Source organism: Fomitopsis serialis, assembly GCF_022376445.1.
Source record: "Fomitopsis serialis strain Sig1Antser10 chromosome Unknown B0H18scaffold_211, whole genome shotgun sequence".
Lineage (NCBI taxonomy): Eukaryota > Fungi > Basidiomycota > Agaricomycetes > Polyporales > Fomitopsidaceae > Fomitopsis > Fomitopsis serialis.
The window spans coordinates 27,566-49,306 of record NW_025955171.1 but is presented as its reverse complement, the minus strand read 5'-3'; the positions used below and the strand labels follow the sequence as shown (position 1 = coordinate 49,306).

The 21,741-nt window shown below is 56.6% G+C and overlaps 5 protein-coding genes across 5 annotated transcripts; all 5 read left to right on the top strand.

Annotated features, from left to right (window-relative positions):
- The first annotated feature begins 3,527 nt into the window (after positions 1 to 3,527).
- Positions 3,528 to 6,031, top strand: B0H18DRAFT_1051354 (uncharacterized protein). The gene has a single exon (XM_048030954.1). The coding sequence runs from the start codon at positions 3,780 to 3,782 to the stop codon at positions 5,748 to 5,750; it is 1,971 nt and encodes a 656-aa protein (XP_047885724.1). The 5' UTR covers positions 3,528 to 3,779; the 3' UTR covers positions 5,751 to 6,031.
- A 1,405-nt stretch (positions 6,032 to 7,436) lies between these two features.
- B0H18DRAFT_960713 (uncharacterized protein) lies at positions 7,437 to 8,063 on the top strand (the record flags this gene model as incomplete). The annotated part of the gene is made up of 1 exon (XM_048042990.1): positions 7,437 to 8,063. One exon carries the CDS (start codon positions 7,437 to 7,439, stop codon positions 8,061 to 8,063), a length of 627 nt encoding a protein of 208 aa, XP_047885723.1.
- A 1,914-nt stretch (positions 8,064 to 9,977) lies between these two features.
- On the top strand, positions 9,978 to 12,570 carry B0H18DRAFT_960712 (uncharacterized protein; the record flags this gene model as incomplete). The annotated part of the gene is made up of 6 exons (XM_048042989.1): positions 9,978 to 10,484; positions 10,891 to 11,060; positions 11,460 to 11,673; positions 11,718 to 11,753; positions 11,777 to 11,956; positions 12,130 to 12,570. The coding sequence occupies 6 exons, from the start codon at positions 9,978 to 9,980 to the stop codon at positions 12,568 to 12,570; spliced, it is 1,548 nt and encodes a 515-aa protein (XP_047885722.1).
- Positions 12,571 to 15,243: 2,673 nt separating this feature from the next.
- B0H18DRAFT_889089 (uncharacterized protein) lies at positions 15,244 to 18,509 on the top strand (the record flags this gene model as incomplete). Its single annotated transcript, XM_048041257.1, has 9 exons — positions 15,244 to 15,954; positions 16,006 to 16,187; positions 16,238 to 16,400; positions 16,451 to 16,991; positions 17,066 to 17,230; positions 17,281 to 17,392; positions 17,442 to 17,682; positions 17,721 to 18,189; positions 18,241 to 18,509. Coding segments are annotated over 9 exons (2,853 nt in total), but the record flags the coding sequence as incomplete, so codon positions are not given.
- A 1,222-nt stretch (positions 18,510 to 19,731) lies between these two features.
- B0H18DRAFT_1126693 (uncharacterized protein) lies at positions 19,732 to 20,739 on the top strand (the record flags this gene model as incomplete). The annotated part of the gene is made up of 4 exons (XM_048035199.1): positions 19,732 to 19,866; positions 19,919 to 20,150; positions 20,207 to 20,382; positions 20,440 to 20,739. 4 exons carry the CDS (start codon positions 19,732 to 19,734, stop codon positions 20,737 to 20,739), a joined length of 843 nt encoding a protein of 280 aa, XP_047885720.1.
- Positions 20,740 to 21,741: the final 1,002 nt, after the last annotated feature.

The window sequence follows — 21,741 nt, the reverse complement described above, 5'->3', positions numbered from 1 at the left end:
AGGCTCACACAAGGCCCGTAGGAGGACGTGGAGCCCTTGATACTCCCGTTGCTGTGCAGGGTGCACAACAACGAGATTGTAACGGATATCCCCGTTACGGTATATTTTACATTACATATTTGTCCTTGTTTGCTCCAGGACTCGTATGGCGCGCTGGCGCACCTACGAGTCCTCAGCCTTTACCTCGTCACCGCTTTGTATGCACTCTGTAGACAGATCTCCTTGAATAGAGACTGGGTGCAGCGCATACGAGGCACGACGAGTAAGGCGCCCTACACTTTTTTGCGCTCCAGAAAAGCTTCTATTCTGGGGATTTTCTACTCTAGGCAACAACATCTCGAAACTCGAACTCTATGCTCTATCAAACTCTCTAGTCGACCCAGGAAGACCTCGACAAGATGTCTGGATCGACAACCAACCCCTCCGAAGCAACCCGGAGCAGTCGCGGATCCCGTAGCGGCACCCGCAGCAAGCTCAAGGCGTTGCGCGCGGAGATCAAGTCCAAGCTCGCCGCGAGCCAAGAGCGGCTCGAGCAAACACTCGCCGAAGCCGCGGCGAGTCAGCAGCGGATCAATGCTGCGCTCGAGGAGTCCAAGCAGACCCGCAAGGATCTGATGGACGCCGTCGACGAGGCACTATCGGCGGCGAGCAGCAGCAGTCGCAGCCGCTCATCGCATGCGCAGACCGCTCGGACTGAGTCCTCCGACCAGGAGAACTCAGCCGGAGCACCCACAGAGCAGGCGCCGTCCGACCGTGAGGTCGAACACGCACTGAGCACTGAACAGCCCGAGCCCGCCATTGGGTCTGCTCAGAGCCACCCGGAAGCACTATCCCGGGCAGCTCCAGCCCAAGCAGCGAAGCCGGGCACCCTCCCGAAGGATGGTGCACGCGCCGAGTTCGACGACAGGCCTGTCGCCGAGCTCGAACCCGAACTGAGCGAGCGGTGCGTCGAGTCGACGCATCTCCAGGTTCGGGAGGGTGTAGGCACACAGTACTACAGTAGTAGTACTATGTACAGTGGAAGCGAGCCCACGCCCCTAGATACCCTCGTCGCGCGCTCAGAAATGAGCCGCGATACAAAAAATATATTGCCACTGCCGAACGACGTGTGCGCCACGACGAGCAGCCGGCTCGACGCGACGCGCGACGCGCTCAACGCTACGAGCGTTGAGCGTCACGAGTCCGTGGCGAGCGCCCCGCGTGCTAGCGCCCACCGCACTACGCTCGACCGCCACCACCGACCCGCCGTTCTCGACCACCTCCACTCTCTGGGCAGCCACCTCGAGCGCCCGTCTGGCGAACCAGACGCGCGCGTCGTCCCAACGCGAGTGCGAACTCGTGTTCGCAACTGGCTGGCCGACTTGCCGCCAGTCCAGTCGGTGGCGACCGACGACCTGGTACCTCGCGGTACCAGATCGCCACTTTCTTCCTCCCTGACTCCTCGTCTCTCCCCTCTCGTCTCGCGCCTCGAATTGAGAGACCTCCCTCTCGAGGCTAATGACTCTGGCGACCTATCCCGTGGCTCTGGCGACACGCAACCCAGCCACGCGACCCAGGACTTGAACGACGCGCGTTCAAGTCCAACGCCGAGCAGCAAGACTGAGCGGACCATGGACAACGCAGATCGAGGAGAACGGAAGAAGGACAGGGGGCAGAGGAGTAGCGAGGATGAGGAGGGAACGCAGGGACAGAGGGAGGAAGGGTGCTGGGCGAGCAGGAAGCATGAGCCCGAAGGCTCGACCACCACAGGTACGTACTCACTGTACGTTCCTGCATCGCAGCCCCCGCTTCCCGTGCCCGTGCTAGCAGGCGTAGCGACGAACAAGAAGCTCGTCGTGTGCCCTGCTAGCCACGAAGATGGCAACTACGTCCCCAGGCACGACTGCGAAGTCGTACCTGATGTTCCGGGTGGTAGCACGCCCAAGGTGCTGCGGGACGACCTCCAGGTCGTACCCTCCATGCCCCCTGTATCCGCGCCAGTAGGCGTCTCGACGAACGTAAGGCTCGTCGTGCGCACTACTGGCCACGAATATGGCACTTCCGCCCACAGGTACAACTGCGAAGTCGTACCGGATGTCCCACGGGAGCTGCGGTACGACCCTGAGGTCGTACCCGGACCCTTCACTTTGCAAGGCAATACGACGGACGCGCAGTACTGCACGTCCGACGTGCCCCATAATTCCCCGACCGGATATCGAGTAGCGGATACGCCCCAGACGGACGTATCCGCCTCGATATCTCCCTCCTTGACGGTGCCCGCACCGGCAATCGTAGCGACGAACGTGAAGTTCGCCGCGCGCATTGCTAGCGATGGAGAGGGTACGATCGCGCCGCGGGGCGACCCAAGGATCGTACTCCCCACTCTGCAAGACGGAGCGCCGGTGTTAGAGGACGACCGCGAGGTCGTACTATTCATTTCGCAAGGCGGCACAACGGACCAGCAACGATGCAGGTCCGAGGTGCCCCATTCAACCTCGACTGGATGTGACGCGGTGTTCACTGACTCCTCGTCGGCCAGTCGCATCGCGCACTCAACTGCGCCTCAAGACACCCTGTACATCCTCACGGAAGTACAGGCGTCCGACTGCTTCAGCACAGCTGAACCTCATTTGGTTCAGCTGGCCGAGCCATTGGACGACCTCGACGACATCTCCAGCAGCCCTCAATCGCGCGCAGCCGACCTCCGAGAAGACTTGCACTCCCAACCGGAAGTACAAGCCCCCGGTAGTTCCAAGACAGCTGAACATCTCGCGGTTCAGCTGACAGGTCCACGATACAACCCCGACCGACTCGACGAAGCGGCGGACCTCGGCCTCGGCTTCGACCTCGACCTCTCCAGCAACAGCATCCACCGCTCTCTCCGCGATCTTGGTGCCCCGACGAGCGCGCTGCCCGACGATCGCGTATTCCCGAGCAACGCGCGAGCTCGAGATCGCGACCCGACTACTGCACTACCAACAGTGCAGCGGCCAGCGCTTACGGATCCCGATCGACCAGAACGGTTGCTCGACCGTCAACCCGGCGAGAACTTTACAGTTCTCGCCGATGGTTCGCTCCTAGGGACCCCTCGCCAACATCCTGTCGACATCTCCGCGCCTCCCAACACTGCTGGAGACTACGACGAGTGCGACGAGCCCCAGGACGATCGCGCACTCGGAAGCTCGCACGAAGGGTGGAAGGATGGGCAGGACAGGGACGGAGAAGAAGTGGACGAGGGAGTGGAAGCAGGAGATTCCGATGGGGACGGTCAGGCAGAAGGAGGAGAGGGGGAAGGGTGCAGTGTACGCGAAGAAGACGAGCAGACGTGCTCGAAAGATGAAGGTACGCCCCTGTTGGACGTATCTCCCTCGCCTCTACAACCATCTCCTATACCGCCACCACCACTCGTAACGACCACGACAACCAATGCGGTTGTCGTGGCAGTCACCACGTGCGTCGGCGGTACAGACGACCCACGGGGCGACCTACAGGTCGCGACTGGCACGGTCACGCAACGCGGTACGATCGACGAGCGAGCGAGCTCATCCAAGGAGCTCGGCGGCGACCAGGACAGCGAGTACCTTGCGGTAATCGCCCCGCCATCACCACCTACGGTACCACTACCCGCGTCGATCGCGACCACCCGGAAGGTCGTCGCAATCGACAGTGGCCCGTCTACATCACAGAGCGACAGTGTAGTCGCATCAGCAGCCACGCACGGCGGCGCGTCCGGAGCGCATACATGCACTACCGACTCGCCCCACCTCGCCACGACGGGTGCGGCACCGCCATCGAGCTCTATGCTCAGTGTAGGTGCTGCCGAACATCCTTCTAAGGAGGAGTGCGAGTACCCCAGGGTACTCGCACACCCACTGGATCCGCACGCAGAGGGTACGGCATACGGACATGATCGTCCGACTGCCAAGGGCGAGTACCGTGAGGTACTCGCCAACTCATCTTCTTGGTTCGCAGTGCCACCGCCGTGTCGCACTGGGATGAACCATTCCACCGTCGTAAACGAATGTCAGGATGGAATAGTGGCCGGGCCCCATTCGGTAGATTGCGAGCAGTCGACCAAGACGCCTACCACGGTAGACGTGCGATGGGCTGCACCCGAGAAGCAATGGCAACCGTCGGGACGCTACGTGCTACCGGCACGTCGCGTTCAGCAAGACCGACGCGAGTTGGTTGTGTCTTTCAACGGCGAGCACCAGCCCAAGTACCATGGGGTATTTGGCACGCCCAGCGAACAAGACCGGGAGCTACCGCCGCCAAGCACATCCACGATGGATGTGTCGCTGCTTCCTCCGGACCTGGCCCAGTCGAACGATTCGACGCGGATTGATAATCCTACGTCAGGAGCAAGAACATCTGGCGAGAACGAATCTTCGTTCTCGCGGGTGCGCAGCACGGCAGGCACTTCGAGTGAAGTGTCCGCGTCGACTTGCACGACGAGGAGGTCGTCGCGCGCCCAAACAAGGTCGCGTTCCCGGGAGCTAGTTGGAAGTTTTCCGATGCAGCTGGATGAACTGGACGCCCCATCGGCACGAAGGCAAGAACCTTCGGACACAGGTGAACAGCAATGTTCACCTACTATTGGAGGTACCGAGACCGAACCAGTGCGGGTGCATGAGGGGGCTACCGTCCTCATGAGAGGGGGCACTCTCCAAAAAGGGGAAGGGAGCGGGGCCTCGAGCGGCCACCGCTTGCGTCACACCACCACCAGTACATCTCGTGAAGATGTACTGGTCTCGAATCCTGCAGCTACATGGACGCCAAGCCGTGAGCTTGACGTACAGGTTATCCATGGGGACTCGACGCGAAGGTCAGCTACTCGCACATTGAGCCAGGGACTCAATGTGCAGTACACCTCACGAGTGGCCAGTACATCACATAGTGGTGTACTGGGATCGGACGCAGTCACGGGCTGTACATCCAGCGTTGAGCTCGACGTACGAGCTTCACGTCGAACATCGAGACAGGTACCACCGGTACCACGCGTGTCGAGCGATCGACTCGACGTACAGAATACAGGTGACCGTCTCGGCCACGACCTTACTCGGGAAGATGGTACTTCGCGCCGTGAAGTACCAGTCTTGAACCAAGCATGCACACCGGATCGTCCAGTAACCGTCGATGTGAGTCAATGGCCCACGGACGAGGTGTTGCGCGAGTTGTGTTTCAGCCTCCTCGCGGACCAGCTCGACCACGATTTCGACGAGGCTGAATGCGCGGCGAGTGATGGCGAGTGGGCCATTTGGGCTCACTGCAAGAGATCTGCACTCAGCTGTGGACAGGCCATCGAGGAGATGTCCCCGCGACCGGGGACATATTCTCGTGCTGCTCGACGAGCATGGGACCACTTCCAGAGGGAATTGGAAGTGGTTCCTCTCGAGTTTGATCCTCTGCTGGTTGCACCATTACCTATGGAGATGGTGCGATATTGGGCCTACAACAAGCTGGGATGGCTTGTTGTACCACCTCGCAGTCAACCTCAGGATGACTCCGACTGGTACAACTCCTCTGATGAGGAGCCTCATACCACAACTCGTGAGGATTACTCTGACCATGTTGAGTCAGAGTCTCTCTCCGAGTCCGAGCATCATAGCTCGTGGGATTCTTCGAATCCAGGTTCTGAGGGGGCAAACGCAGTAGTAGTCTCTGACTACTACGAGCAGTCCGAGATGGAGGATACCTACAGTTCTTCTGCACTATCTGCTGAAGACGAGGGTAACTCCGAAGATGCAGACTATTACTCGGAGTCCGAGTAGTAGTCTACATGCTGGTTGCACAACTCTGTCGAGTTGTGTATGACAATGGTGAACGGTCGTGTCGGCTCACTGACGTGAAGTAGTTTGTCGCTGTCTACAGTTCAACATCATCTTTGTCTTGCCAATTGCTACCACCGTTGGGTGGTTGCATGTACTATTCCTTTCTTTCCTTTTTCTCTCTGTTTCTCTGGTTATCGCTGGGACCCGTGGTCGTGTCCAGTGGGGGAGAGTGTAACGGATATCCCCGTTACGGTATATTTTACATTACATATTTGTCCTTGTTTGCTCCAGGACTCGTATGGCGCGCTGGCGCACCTACGAGTCCTCAGCCTTTACCTCGTCACCGCTTTGTATGCACTCTGTAGACAGATCTCCTTGAATAGAGACTGGGTGCAGCGCATACGAGGCACGACGAGTAAGGCGCCCTACAGAGATTGAGGTGCCGCTCCGCCAGGCCCTCACGGAACAGGTCATCCCTTGTCTCAACCGCTGGAAGCGGGTTCCCGGTGAATTGCCCAGGACCTTCCAGATCTATAACGGCCGGACACGGCGGTTCCAGGACCTCACTTCCATTGATCATCCCATTCACGTTCCCCTTCGCCTTACCCGCATCATCATGTTCAAGTACGCGCACATCATCGCGACTCCATACGCGCACATGTATGGTCCTGGCGACCGTCCGTTGCGTCCTCTGTGCAGCCTCCTGGCGGGGATGTACGACGTGCGGTTCATCTGGCCGGTCAACTTCCCTTATCGGCGCCGCCGCCTCAATGCCGTATCCCGCGTTCACGGCGGGGAGCTCGTCCACCCGGATGAAGACGACCCGGAGTGCACCGTGGAGATCGTAGAAGGTTAGGGGGACGTAGGCGAGGGCCATACACAGTGAGCGGGAGTGCGAGAGTGCCGGATTAGGGCGGTGGATGCACTGGCAAGGCTGCGCGTATATTCTCCGTACGTTGTAAGAATTGGAATGCATGTAGTGTACTTCTAGAGCGATTGGAATGTACTGGGAAAGCAGGTCTCTAATTGTGAAAGAGTTATAATATCATTCTCTTCTCTTTGCACCGGGCGCTACCCTCGGAAGTGTTGCTTCCGCCCTCCACCAAGCGTCTCTGAGTACATTCTCTCCACTTCATCTGCCCCCTCCCCTGTCCACCGCCATGCCGCTAAACGCCAACCTCAGATACTTGTACTCAACCTTTCTCCCGAGCTTCCGTAACGTTTGCGAGGATTCACAGGCTTGTCCGTGGCAGGAAGCAATCAACCACATTACCGTGGTCTCCGTATCTAAGCAGGGGAAATGGGGCGCGCTATGGGAATACGTGAGTGGCCCAGATTTCTTGGAAACTATCCTTCATTACTGATGAGCCCACTCGGGGTCAGTGTCCTGTCTACGATAGACAGAAGTGCCCGACAGTGGCGCGAAACGTCCAGCCACGCCCAAGTGACATGAAGGACGCTGGACCGTTCCTAACCGAATTGCCCTCGTCACAGTGCGAGGAGCGTTTCATCTTTCTTGGAGGAGTTCAGGAATGGCATCGCAGCGTCGGACTGCCGGCCTGCCTGCTCGAAAGCCAAGGGAGCAGAGGTGTTGTCGAAGTATATATATACTATGAGGTGCGTCGTACAAATCTTGGCTACACTCACACAATGCTTATTCCCTACACCTAGGATCGCTGTCCACCCATGTCGTTGCCCCTCATGTGTAGGGTGCACGACCATGAAATCGAGCTTCCTTTCCGCCAGCCAATCACTGAGCAAGCGCTGCCTGGACTCAATCCGTTCAAGAAGCGGAAATACGGAGACCCACCGCAATTTGAGGTCTACGATGTAGACAGCGGAATGTTTCTTCCTCTCCGCCGGCTCACTCTAACCACCCCGCTCCACCTTCGTCTCCCCCTTTCCCACATACCCGTATTCAAGTACGCCCACGTCAACCACATCAGTAACCCGCGCGATATCGCCCTCGGCACTCGTAATCTGGGTGCCTTGTGCAGCATGAAGGTGGGCATGTATGACCTGCCCTTCGTATTGCCCACCGCCCTTCCTATACCCCGTCTGCACATGCGTGCGGAATGGGTCCTCAAACGCCGCAGCTTTCCCATGACCCTGGAACGTCCGTTAAAGGGAGAGCCTGGATACAGCGAGGAGGTGGTGGGGGGCGAGGTGCCAGTGGACGCTCCAGCGCACATGGCAGAGGATGTTGCGGATGATGAAGACGGGGTGGAAATTTGGGAGGTAATGTCCAATGGCAAAGAAGTAGCTTACGTTCCAAACCGCACCGGGGGCTACTCGTGGGTAGAATCCGCTTGAGTACCATTGAAGTTGACACCTTTTCATATTGAACCCATCTCTGTATGCCATGCACAAATCCTCAAACATGTATTCCTACGGTGAACGGTTCTCGGCTACCACTAGCTCAGAGGAGAACAACATATTTAAGGTGAAGCTCACAGCGAAGTCTCAAATTAAGATTGCTCGGAGAGTTAACCAAGTGCTTTGAAGGGCTCCAAAGCCGGTTTGACTCACTTTAGAATATGGGTTTTCTCTTTGACACCTCTCGACCCATGCGCGCTGTACGAGTCCCGCGGCTACCGAGTGGTTGGCCAACATCCCATTCCAGGTAAGCCCGAGGCAAGCCCTGGCGCGCCGCTCTCGACGACCGCCAGACTCGAGTCCAAGCCGCTACTTACTCGCACTACTTGCACGTCGATCCATCTGCTTGCTCGCACCCATTTCAATGTATTCACGCACGCTTGCTCGCCCGTATCCACGCCCATTGCTCCTTCGTCTGCGGATGTTCCTTGTGCGTGTCCGCCCACACACTCGCTTGCTCATGTACTCATCTGTCCGCTCTCAGTCACTGCCAATCACCTACTTGCCCGCTCACACAGCCGCCTATCCGCCCGCATGTCAATGCATTCGCGCTATCCCCTGGACCTTCAAACACGAAAACAACCTTGAAGGTGGAGGGTGGTTGGAATGGGAAGGGCGACTCGGGGAAGAAGGGAAACAGCGAGCGCGAAGGCTCCAAAAGTAAAGGTGCGCCCCAGCTCGATACATGTACCAAGCAATATAACTGTTGTCGCCAGTGTACGCCCGTGTAAGGGTACCGGTAGGTGGATCATTGTGCCATGGGCATGTTTGCCCCCACACCTGCCCGCTCATATGCTTGTCTGCCCACTCTCCCATTGCCGTTCCCGTACCTGTACGCCTGCTCGCTCGTCCGCCCGCCAACTGACTCGCTCTTTCGACCACCCGTCCATCCTTTGGCTCGGTCGCCCACCTGCCTATTGACTGGATGGCATCCCCGCCTGTTGACTTCCCGCCTATCCGTTCGCTCGCCCGCACGCCCAGACACTCGCCCACATGCCCAATCACTGGGCCCCCACCTATTCACCAGCTCTCCCGGACGGCCATTTGCACGCCCGTTTCACCGCTGATCACCCGCCATCCGTTCGTTGACTAGCGCACCTGTTCATCCGTTCGCTCGCCCGCCGACCCATGGACCACCATCACTAGCTCAACTGCCCGCACCCATCAACTTGCCGCCTATTCACTCATTCACCTGGAGACACATTCACTCGCGTGCCCACACACCTATTCGCCGCTTTCCCGCATGTTCATTTGCGTGCCCGTTCCACCGCTGATCCCCTACGCCCGCCGCCGTTCTCCGTGCACGTTCATAATCTCCCTCCGAGTAGGCCGCATTCCCTGCGCACGTCGGGTCCTGTAGCCTGCAGACCCCGATTTAACACGCTCGTTCAGTGTGACGGTGAGTTCGTCATCATCTTGCACTGGACAGTTGGATTGACATTGGGCGGAAGGCTACGGTGTGCACCTGCATGAACCTTAGGTGAGGCAATATGTATATCTGTGCTACGAGCGGGACCTCTAATCACTGCGTATCGATAGCGATCGCGAAGCTGAGCGACTACAAGTCGCGCGCACGAATTCTCCTCGACCCAGAGAGAGCAGTCCGGAGACGTGGGTGGATGAGGTCGAGGATGTGAGGTCGGATGAGAGTCCACGAAGGAACGGGTCATGTTTGGTATGGATGGGATCGAGAAGGACAGGTGGAATGTGGTGCGTGGTAACCTTGTCCAATTGGAATGACGGTTGACTGACTTGCGAGCAACAGGAATGCTCTCCATGCACTAATGACGCCATACAAGGGTCATGGTGCCCCGACTCAATGCACCGAGTCCTGCAGAGGCTCTGCGCCGGATGGCGAATTCAGAGTGCAGAGAGGGTGTGCCCTCTGCCCTGCTGACGGCTGTCGCCCGACTGGCCTTCACCGCATCACAGCCCCATCGTCGCCGACTCTTCCCCCGCCTCTTCTTCCTCTCACTCACCGTCGCCCTCTGCAATCAGTACACTGCCTGGTGGGCCGTGCCCGCGGCGAAGGCTACAGAGGTCGTCATTGTCGAGGCGAACAGCGGAGGCAAGGGCGCGAAACCGAAAACCACCTCGCGTCAGGCCCGACTGGCGCTAAACCAAAGACCTTCAAGGCTATACAAGGCCCCCCCGTCTCCCGCCCAGCCGCCGCTGCGCACCGTCCACCTCAATAACCCCTCGGAGGTCCCGAAGACTATGAGGGCGACAATGCAGCCCTCGACCACAGCCAGCATTGCTTACACGCCCTACTTCCGCGAACACCACAGGAGTGACGAGAGCAACAGTGAGGGCAACGATGAAGGGGTAGGCAACAAGCTCCAGAAGAAGCGGAGAAAGGTGCGTCCACAACCTCGCTGTGCTGCGCGTACGCTCATTGCTCTATGCAACAGAACCGTGCCTCCGAGTAATACCACACGGCCGACCCTTTCATCGACGACTCTGCGCTCGCGCAAGACGAGCGAACCTTCTTCGCGCATGGACAGCCCAAGGGGTTCTACGTGTCAAGTGGACAGGTGGTGTTAGTGGATAGTTAGTGAATACGTGCGTGTTTCCCTTCGTCATGTGCTCTTGCGTATGTGGGACGGGTGGCTCGAGAACTTTCATCATTGGGCCTAACCTACTTCATTCAAGTTCCTCCAATATCGAAGAAACCAACGCGAAAGGTTTTCGTTGCGCCTTCTGTGTCCGTCGTCACCGCACTGGCCTCCGCTGTATCCCTGGCTACCTGTGCAGAACATGGCAGGGAGCACACATGGACCAGCCCACGTTCGTCATGGCGAGCATGTCCGCACCAGAGGGTGTCCGCACGCGGTGGTGGCCCGCCGACCTCAGCCGGCCGACGCTGTACAATCTCGCGGTCACGCTTGCGCTGGGCGACAACCTTGGTACCAAATCGTCACAGCGTCGTACACGGTGTGTTTGGTTTTCCGGTGGATCAAGTTGCTCCAGACGCCGTATAGCGACCACTACGGATGACGTCGCGAACACGGGGATTGGGTGGGGGATCAGTGGCATCTCGCGGTCAATGGACAGGAGTTCTACGGGCAGGGGATGAACATCCACCCGTTCGTTCCGGACTCATGGGCATCTGAGAACGTGCTGGATAAGGCGAGTACCTTCTATGTTGACAATTGGGGTGATTTGTACGTGTATCAAACTCTGGTAGTCTACTGAGCTATGTAATAGATTGAACTTCCATCTTACAGGCTCATTGAGCCAGAAGCGCGCGTGTCTCTGTGTTCGGCGCTAATATTTCAAAACTTCTCACGCCTTGTTCAACGCTTGCACGTCGCTCTCGCACTCTTTGCGAAGACTTTGTTTTACTCTCACTCACTTCACCATCCACCCGTCTACCGCCATGTCTTCTTTGAACTCGCGCCTCCAGTTCGACATATCGACCTTCCTTCCTCCCTTCCGCGAGGTCTGCAAGAACGCCAAGCCGTGTCCCGTACTGCAGAACGGTTGCCTTAACCACCTAACGGTGGTTGAGATATCCAGGACGGGATTAGGGACGTTGTGGAGCCACGTGAGTCCCTAGTAATGCGGTGCTGTCTTGTTGAATGCTGACAGAATCTACTCAGTGCCCAATCCCTCACCAATCCTGCTGTACGTCACTGAGCACGTTGCAGCCGAACGACCGCGACATCGCCGTGGTGCGCCCGTACATCAACAACATACTGCCGGAGGACGCACCGCACCGCTTCTTCTTCGTCGGAGGCATCCAGGCGTGGCACCGGAGTGTTGGATTCCCGCATTGTCTTTACCAGAAGGACAAGCTAGCTGTGGTTGAGGTTTTCTTTTACTTCGAGGTGCGTTTGTTGGTCTCTGCGTGTATTGTTGAAGGGCTCAAAGGGACCGGGCAGAATTTCTATGTCCCGATGATGTTGCCCCTTATGTGCCGCGTGCACGGCGACTCGGAGATAGAGCTTCCGTTCCGCCAGCCCGTCACGAGCAAGTCATTCCATGCCTGAACCGCTGGAAGCGGGATCCCAACGAGTTCCCGGTACGCTTCGAAATCTACGACGTCGACGAAGAGAGGTTCGTTCCCCTCGCGTCCGTCGACGAACCGATTCGCATCGCCCTACCCCTTCGCCACCTAATCGTCATCAAGTACGAGCATATCCACGGCACTCTCTGGCACCCATCCTGGGCTAAAGGAATGCGGCCTGCAAGTCCTCTGGGCGGCATCCTGGCGGACATGTACCCCTACCGGTTCCGAGTCATCTGGCCGGTGGACCTCCCATATCCTCGCAGCCGCATCAACGCCTTGTCCGTGGTCAGGTTCGATCGGCTCCGCGGAGCTCACGTCTTCACGCCCGCCCAAGGCCATCGGAGGTGCGCGGTGGAGACGATGAATGGTCCGGAGGATGTGGACGAGGAGGCTCAGAGTTCCGATGGTAGGATGGCGACTGACGAGAACTAGGTAGACGTATCGACTAGTTCCCGTTACCATGGCCCTTTTCTGTACCGTCTTTTTGTATTTTTTGGAGAGGGAGCTGGGGATGAAATTTCTGGTCTGTGCTGACAACAAGGACATGGACTCGGACGCGACTTTCTGTGGCAGAAGGAGTTCAGTACCACCCAGTTTGACGTTGCCAGTATAAGTTCTGTCACGCCTGTAACACATGGTACAGTTCATACGGAATAGAAATGGATTTACGGGCCCACAATAGCGAGCCTCAAGCTAAAAAATGTATCCGTAATCCCGCCAGTGGTTGGCCCTCTAAGATGATAATTAAATCAAATGGATGCTATGCCTACCAGAGAAATCAAGTCAAGAGCAAGTGAAGAGACTAACATAATTCCAAATTGACTGCGATTACGGTATACAAAGCGTTGAAATATATCTCAGGTACTTCCAAAGTGTTTGGTCACACTTATACATTACTTTGGGTTACTTTGAAAATCAGGCGCTCTCTTGGGCACATAAAGTGTTTTTCCTGATGCTGTCGGACACACTGCGGAATCTTCTCACATACCAAAGGCTTCCTCGATGTATGTCTTCCACAGATCATACATGATTGCCGTTTTCCAGTCGGGGTGACTCCCGGTGAACTTCGGAACCTTCGGGGCGCCTTCCTCCAGATTCATCTCGTCGTTAAAGTCGAACCTGACAATGCATTCAGGACACCGAACCATTAGATTACCACCATTACACATACTCCAACACCCCGGTCTTCCCGTCACCCATCAGTATCCCGCCGAGCAAAAACACCCTCATCCCGCATTTCCTCCACATGATCTTCATGAAATCGCGGATCATGTTGGCACCGTGTTTTTCCAGCTGCTTGCGTTGAAGGTCGGCTGGCCACACCTGGGTATTCCAATCCTTTGCGACCTGCATGTACTCGGCCTGGTCCTCCGGCGACAGATTGTCGCAGAGTTCCTTGAGGGCGGTTTGGTAGATGCCCGGAATGTCGTGCCGGGTCACTAGCTTTCCTTCCTTCTCCTCCTTCTCCTCCTCCTCCCCCTCCTCATCGTCTTCCTCCTCATCCGACCCATCCTTGCCCCTCTCCCGACCAATTCTTGTCATGATCTCCCCGAGCTCATCCTCCCGGTCCCGGGCGGCCACCGTCCTCCACGTTATGTCCCTCCCGAGCTTGAACATCTCCTTCTTGACTTGTTCCTTCGTCCCTCGCCGGTTCGAGTACCATTTCCCGACGCGCTACCGGAGGTCATTTCTGACTATCCCATCAAGCCGTTCGCACGCGCACGTACCTTTCGTAAATCGGCGTCGAACTTGAATTGCTTTCGGGCCTCAAGCCGTTCAATGCTGTTGTCAACAAGCTCTTGGCGGGCCTCGGGATCATCGGGAGCCTCCTGCCAGGCCTTCAGATTGCTTTCGAGAATGACGATGTCCGGTGCCTCCCAGATAGACTTTCCCATGGCGAGCGTGGTGAATGCAGTGAAGGTGCAGGTTGAGTAGGGTGGGGTGTGTCGACGAACGTAGTCACAGCAAGGGGTGGGTAGCTTCGGCGCTACGAAGTCAGAGATCCTGAGGGTCTGTTCGTCACAATCCGTCAACTGTGACCTTGCACGGAGAGCCAAGGAATTGCAAGTTTACCCAACTCCATGAAATGGGTTGGGTTATTGATTTCAAGGTAATCAATATCGTTAGTACAACTTGCCCAGTCGCCGAATCCGGCCGCCCCGATAGGACGAATATGCGGCCCGGCTGGTTAAAAAGGTACAGAATTCCAATCAGTTTTGTCACCAACGTGTGACGCCGCCGTTGCCCTCTCGCGCTATCCAGATTTAACACCACGCCGGCTCCGGTCGGTGACTCCGGTTACCCCGTTTCAACGAGACCCAAGACCGGCCGCCCCGAACAGGCGACGGCTGTGACTCCATCTATTGGCTGAAACTGATGGGTCGGTCTAAATCCAACCCACAACATCCTTCTGGCACCTCGTTTGCCCGCATGAAACGTCTCGCACCCGACACGTGACCCGGCAGGCCGGCCGGGCCGCTCTGATCGACACCTTGCCGGCCGCATCATTGTATATGCAGATGGTTAGCGTCCGCCCGGCCTATTATGCGCTCGCTTCTCATGGGAACAATGATTTCAATCCGAAATCCAGTCTGATTTGGGCTGAAATGATACATTTGGGACTCACATCGGTTTCCCCGGTCCCGGCCCCACTGTCTTCGGTGCACGTGCGGCCGGCACGCTACATACTGGGGGATAGGTGAGTATGGATGGGAAGGCCAGAAGTGCGTAAACATCGAAGGGTGCACGACACTGCACGTTTCCCTTGTCTAACTGCCGGCCGGGTGATTGCTGTCCTAACACGATGGGTCGACTGCGGCCAGCGGCAACCTCACCCGGAGTGGTGGAGCTCACGCTGAAGAAACGAGCTACGGCAAGGGGTGTGCGTACACGACTCGTCGAGATACAGAACAGCGGGTTACAGACTCCACCGGCTACACCCCGTCGAACCGCTCGGTCGGCGACAAGACAGTCCAGCTGGACACCACCAACCGACGATGTTGCCAACACAACGTTCTGCGATTTCAGCTCAGTTCGTCAGGGTGCCCCACAGGTACACAGAAGCTCCGACTATTGTTGTAGCCCGAGCCTCACCCACACCGGCAGACACAACCCGATATGCTGAGAGAATGGATTCCCCTTCAACACAACTATCTCCGCTCGTTGTACAAGCACTACCAACCCCCTGCGCTCAACACAGAGGGTAGCTATATCTGCGCCGGGTGCAACAATGGTGGCGGGGTATGGAAGTGCATGTCCTGCATCGGCTATCCAATCTTCTGCCCGACGTGTTGTCTCGCCGAGCACCAGCGAACACCGTTCCACCGGGTGGAGCAGTGGAATCTCGGGGGATACTGGGAACCTGCATGGCTCCGTCAAGTTGGAGTCTCAATCAACCTCGGGCACCGAGGAGGGGAATGTCCCGTGCCGGCGGTTGTCGCGGACGATGACGAGGAAGGGGAAGCCGATAGGACGACCGATGCCACCGGCGACGACGAGGTTGAGGTACCGGGCGACCCTCTACGTTGCGCCGACTCGCCCCCAAGACCTCCACCAGCCATGATGACCATTGTTGACACGACCGGGGTGCACTTTCTTCCGGTGACGTGGTGCGGATGTCCGGGCGCCGGTGATCATACATCGCAGCTGTTGGATGCCGGCCTCTATCCAGCGAGTCAGCGGAAGGCTCGCACGTGCTTCACATTCAGCGTCCTTGACGCCTTCTTGCTGGATAATCTGGAGTGCAAGACCACGGCGATGAATTACTACCAGCGGATTCGTCGGGCCACCAATCCGGCCTTTCCGCATGAAGTCCCGGTGAGTCCATCGCCGGAACGCCTGCATACCCAAATAACTCAGACGGAACAGGACCGATATCTCGAGTTGCTCCGAGTGAGCCGCGAATGGTCACTGCTTCAGGCGAAGAAACAGTTCGGATTCGGGCCACAGTGGCGGGAGGCTCCAGGAAACGGAGATCTCGCTCACTTTTGCCCGGCATGTCCGCAGCCCGGAGTAAACATCCCAATGGACTGGGAAGTAGACGACCGGAAGTATGTTGTTAATGTAGTTTTTTATCTGACTTAGCTGACTGGTACGCGAGGTACCTATACGCCCGAGGATATGTCATGGATGGCAACTTCCATGCCGAGCAAATGAAAATGCGGCGGCCGGAAAACGATGTGCCTTTGATGCCGGGGAAAATGTTCATGGTTCATCCCGGCCCATACGAGGAGCACCTGAAAGTAGCGAAGGACGTGAAGATGGTGAGGGTGTATACAGCCGGCATACGAACGTGTGGCTAACACGTCCACAGCACTCAAGCTGCAACGACCACAAGGCCGTCTCCCAGGCCAACGCCGACCGGCATAAGCTCGCTGTCACCGGGATCGGCGCAACATCCTGTTTGAGGCACGGGTGCTTCGTTCCGCACTCCGTCGTAAACTATCAGAAGGGTGAACGTCAGATGAACATGGACTACTCCCTGTCCAATGCTCTCGGCTATCGTTCAAGAGGGATTGGCCACGTCTACTTATCGTACGACATAATGTGCCAGTACCATGTCCATCTCAACGACCGGTTTGCCGACAATCCTCACCTTCACTATCCCGGAGGCTTGGTGTTATACAAGTGCATCGGGCTCTTTCACATTCACGGACATAAGGCCGAATGCGAGCTCCGACACTCACTCACCTTCACCGAGGGTGCCGGGGAAGCCGACGGCGAGATCATCGAAACCCAATGGTCAGGGATCAATCCCGTGTCAGGTAGCACCCGCACAATGTCAACATCCCACCGGCAAGAAACTCTCGACCGGCACATGAACAACTGGAACTGGAAAAAAATGATCACAATGGGTAGGTTATCAACGATGCTGGGAGACACCTGGGTTGACGATCTACAGTGGCTTCATTGAGAAGGAAAATCAAAGCGAATCGCCCACTACTGGCGGAGATGAAGGCCGACTTGACCGCGAAGGAGGCCAGTGTCGATGCCGAAGTTTTGGGAGCTTGGAGGCGGGAACTGAGGATAGTACAGCAAAAACGGCTTCGGGACGTCAAGGTAATGGATAGATACCAGGCCAAGAAACAGATTAGTGGGTGCATCTGGCTCTCCATGCGAAGCTCCGGTCTTATTTGATCACAGTGCCTTCGCGACTGGAACTTCAAATAAAGCTGGCGGAAGAAGAGGGTGACGGCGACGACCGCGTCGGGACAGCGGACTGGATTGCAGACGGCCTCAAGCTAGAAGAACAACAGTGAGTTTATCTATGCCGGTTGTCCGAACTGGTTTTGATAGAATTGGAGACTCGCAATCCAGAAGGACGTGAAGAAGATGGGGGCCGCAGTCACAGGGCCGCAGGAATTGAAATTGGCGAAACGCAGGAAGCCACTTGAGAGTCAAATCCGGCGATTTCACCGTCGAGCAGCGTCCATTCACCGGCGGCATGAGTGGGGAATGGCGGAGCAGGAAGTGGTGGATGACGACTCGGCGGACGAATGGGAGGAAGACGCCGCAGTCGCCAACAACCCATGGCACATCTTTCCAGTAAACCCCCTGCTCCGTACGCATCAAAAGCGTCTGAGCACACAAAACTGGGTTTGCCGTCCAACTTCTCGCGGAATGCACTTGCTGCCAATGGATTACAACGATTGGCGGCACATGAGCTGACCCTTCGGCGTGGACAAGCCAATGATGCGTTGCAGCAGCTTAGGATTCTCATTGGCAAGAAGTCGTTTGAGTTCCGGACGACCATTCGGCACGGGAGGATTGATGGCAACAAGAAGCGCACCCGGTCCTTCACAAAGCTGGGAAACCTCGACCGAGCTGTGCAGCTTCAAGCCGCCATTTATCGCCGGGCCCGGGCCGCCATGCAAGTACTTGGGCTGTCCGAGGAAGAACAAGCAAAGTATCAGCAGCTCACCGCCGATGATCTAAAGACGGTAACTGCGGTTGCTGAACCTAACAAGCGAGGACAAAGACACAAGTCTTCCTCGTGGATATGGAATGTCAACGTCGGTGGCGACATGCGCAGCAATGACGAGTTGGGAATTAGTAGGAAACATACGTGCATGACATTGACAACTTTGCTGACATTTAGCACAGTTCACCGAGTGCAGTGGTTCCACGCACGGTCAAAGGTAGACAGATTGGAGGAGGAAGCTGCCATATTGCGTCGGGAGCTTGACTCCGTGTGCCGATACTTTGCCTACGAAGCATCCCGGTGGCGACAGCTAGCCACGAGAAACACGGAGGCCGAGTACCCCGGGTTCTCACAACACTGCCGGGCACAGGCTGCACTGTTTGATCAGCTGCATCAAGATGCCAAAGTGGCATGGCGGGATTTATACATTGACCAGAATGTCATGACCTAGCTGTACCGACCGTCATTGAATACAATGGATGTTGCTCGCAGGTGATACCATCATCCCGGGGACATAACTCTTATGGGCCGAGCAATACATTGATCACTGATCCACCGTGAACCCAACTCCCAGCCCGATTACATTCCCGAACGCTCGGGCCGAGCAGTGTCCCAAAGTCTCGGCCCGAGCAGGTCCCCGAACTCTCGGCCCGAGCAGTGTCCCAAAGTCTCGGGCCGAGCAGTCTCCCAAACTCTCGGCCCGAGCAGTTCCCCGAACTCTCGGCCCGAGCAGGTTCCCAAACTCTCGGCCCGAGCAAGTTTGGAAACTCTCGGCCAGAGGTGTGTCTGTGTTCTTAAGATTGGTGTTTCAAGCACATGCTGTGTGTTCAATGTTGGAGGGACTGTCAGTACCGGGAAGACAAATGACCGACACAGATGGTGAATTTGACCGGGCAACCATCGTTGAATATCAGGCGAAGTCTCGGGGAATTAGTGATGACCCTGGGTAACTCACAGGAGTGGAAAGCACGATAGCAAATGACAGCACTACTACGGATGTGACCACACAATCAACCGTCCAACAACCCATCTCGTGTCTCAACAAAATCAAAGAGCAACATGATTCTGTCCAGCTGGCGGTCGGTCTCGGGCACGCTGACGGATACACGGTCGTTTCGTATGAGACCGAGAAGATAACTTCCCCGAAAAGATATCGGTGGATCGAATAGGCATGTGGCCCCTCGGGGACAGCCTCGGCATGCCTAAGTAATAACATGAGACAGGTGTTGTCCAATGAACCGTGGGAACCACTCACGGGGTAGACAACGCAAATGCAAGGAGCTCCCATCTGATAAATGGAAAGGTTTCCGGAATGTATGACTGTCAATCTCGGTCAATACACAAAATGGGATTGGTCGGAGCTATGGGAACAAACCATCGCCATATTGCGAGGATAAACAAATGAAGGCTGAATGTAGAAGGAGGGTGTGATGGGGGTGATTGAGCACAAATGCTGTCACCACGCGAATTGCGAGAAGGCATGTCTCGGCAATGCGCCACACGTGCCTAGCATGCCATACCGAAGAAGGCAACCCTACCCGCCGGAAATCACGTGCTCTCAATCGAAGATCTCTTACTGATAAGGCTTCCATTGCCACTCGCGCTGTGTCCACATCAACTACCATTGCGATTACACAGTCCAGGCGGTCTTCACCGAGAACCTCATAGTCAACATGAATGCAAACCTCGCCAAGCTGCTCGAAGAAACTAAAACCAATCTCATGATCCCAAAGACTCTCCAAACGCTCGCCGAAGCAAAGAAGAATCCCGCGGCCCCCGGCGCACTTGACAACTTCGTTGTCGGCCTCGTGAGTGTGGCCCGTATTGCTCACAAGGCCTGTTAACAAACAACCAAATTAGTCGGTGTCTGCCCTCATGATTGGCCTGCAGGAGCTCCTCAAGCCCAAGGTCGCCGAAGCTTACGGTCTCACCGAGGCCATGCCTACCTATTGTGAGATTGTGGCGCCCACGGGGGCTGAAGAGGTGGACATTGTTACGAATATAATCAAGGGAGCGACAATGTTCGGTGAATGTGAAGATCCAACGCCGGGGAATCTCCCGACAATGCCAGCATCAGGCGTAGACCACAGAGGTAATGCTCGCACTCGTGCACACATTCCCGGCAAGACTAATCCCGGGCATTTGAAGGCACGATAAATCAACCCGGGAGCGGGCTCCCGGCCGAAATTATAACCCCGGAGGCCGTGGTGGAGGAACTGAGAGCAAGCCAGGCCAATATGGACGAGATCATCAAAGACCAGCTCCAAGCATCCAAGGATCAGCTTCGGCGTGTCTCGCAGCATCTCAAGTTGGAGACATTGCGGGTATGTTGAGCGGTTGAACGCATCCATGCTAAACCGTCATACTAATAAATGTCTTAGGACAACGTCACTGTTGGCGCGGAGCGAATCAATCGAGTACACCTGCCCAGATTCCCGCTCCCGGCGAAACTGAACCTGGATACAATGCGGGCGAGCATACCAAAGGATGCGATGAAGTGGTTGCAGCAATTGGGCAAGGCGATGCAAGTCATGGATATTTATATCCAGGCCGAGCTGAACTTTTGGCATGCTGCCGCACGAGCGAATGCCGCCGAGTTGGAAGCATGGCAGCGCGGCGAGACTCCAAGGGCCCCGGCCACTGCATCGTATTTCCGGGTGATTGAGTCTGCGCCGAAGTAGTGTCCAATGTGGTATCATATGAGACTGTCATGTACTGATACGTTAATGTTGTGTTGCTGCACCACTGCGATGTTGATGTTACCGAGTTGTGCCTGTGTTTCCCCGGTCGAACCTACGGAATGTCTCGGTGTGGGTTATGCGCATCGGGGCATATTGCGATGAGCAAAGAACATGGATTGGTTATGGACCCCGAAACGTATAGCTACGGAGTGCCCAATTTCCAGCCATTTCCCGTGCCTAACGACACTCCCCGCCTCCCGGTCCTGCTCATTCTCCAGTGCTGCGCCAACCGGCAGAAGGCACATTTGCCCAGCGATGTACATTCCGTCGCATAAAATACGCTACACACAACCGCTCCGCAGATGACAGCGGAACCTCATGGGGGAGCCGAGTGCCCGAAAACGCTGTCACTGTACCACTGTGATAGGGAAGCCTGAGATGCAATGTCGGGAACCGGATGACCTGCTCGCGATCGCCCCCGATGGTCATCAAAATGTCGTAGACATTCAGAGGAGTCATCTTGTCGCGATGAACCGGGCTTGCGCGGTTTGTCACCACCGAGAGCGCATTGAATGGGTTTTGCCACGTATCCACAACGCTGGCCCGGTCTGGATCGCTTCGCAAGGCTTCGACCGAGGCAATACCGGCGTCATATAAATCCGGGTGCATAATGTGCAGCATACCGGAGATGATGATATGCGGATAGATCATCTCGGCCAACCACGCCCGGCCAGCGAGGGCAGTGTTCGGATCTGCGAGCAGCCGAGAGACACTTGGCACATCGTCCGCGCCCTGCTCTTTGTGAGAAAAATAATGTCAAAACCTATTGCAATACGTACATCGTGTCCGAGCTGGAACCATCCCGGTGAAAACGACACACATGCCGGGACGAGCTCGTCCCCCTCCTGCGGCTGCCGGAAGTTCGCGATATTTTCCCTCCAGCCCGCGCTAGCCTTCGGGCGGTTCCGGGCCAAGAGTGGGTTGAGGTCCATCGTGGCATCC

Coding starts and splice junctions, on each gene's coding strand:
- B0H18DRAFT_1051354 (XM_048030954.1), top strand. CDS start 3,780: ATGCTCAGTGTAGGTGCTGCCGAACATCCTTCTAAGGAGGAGTGCGAG.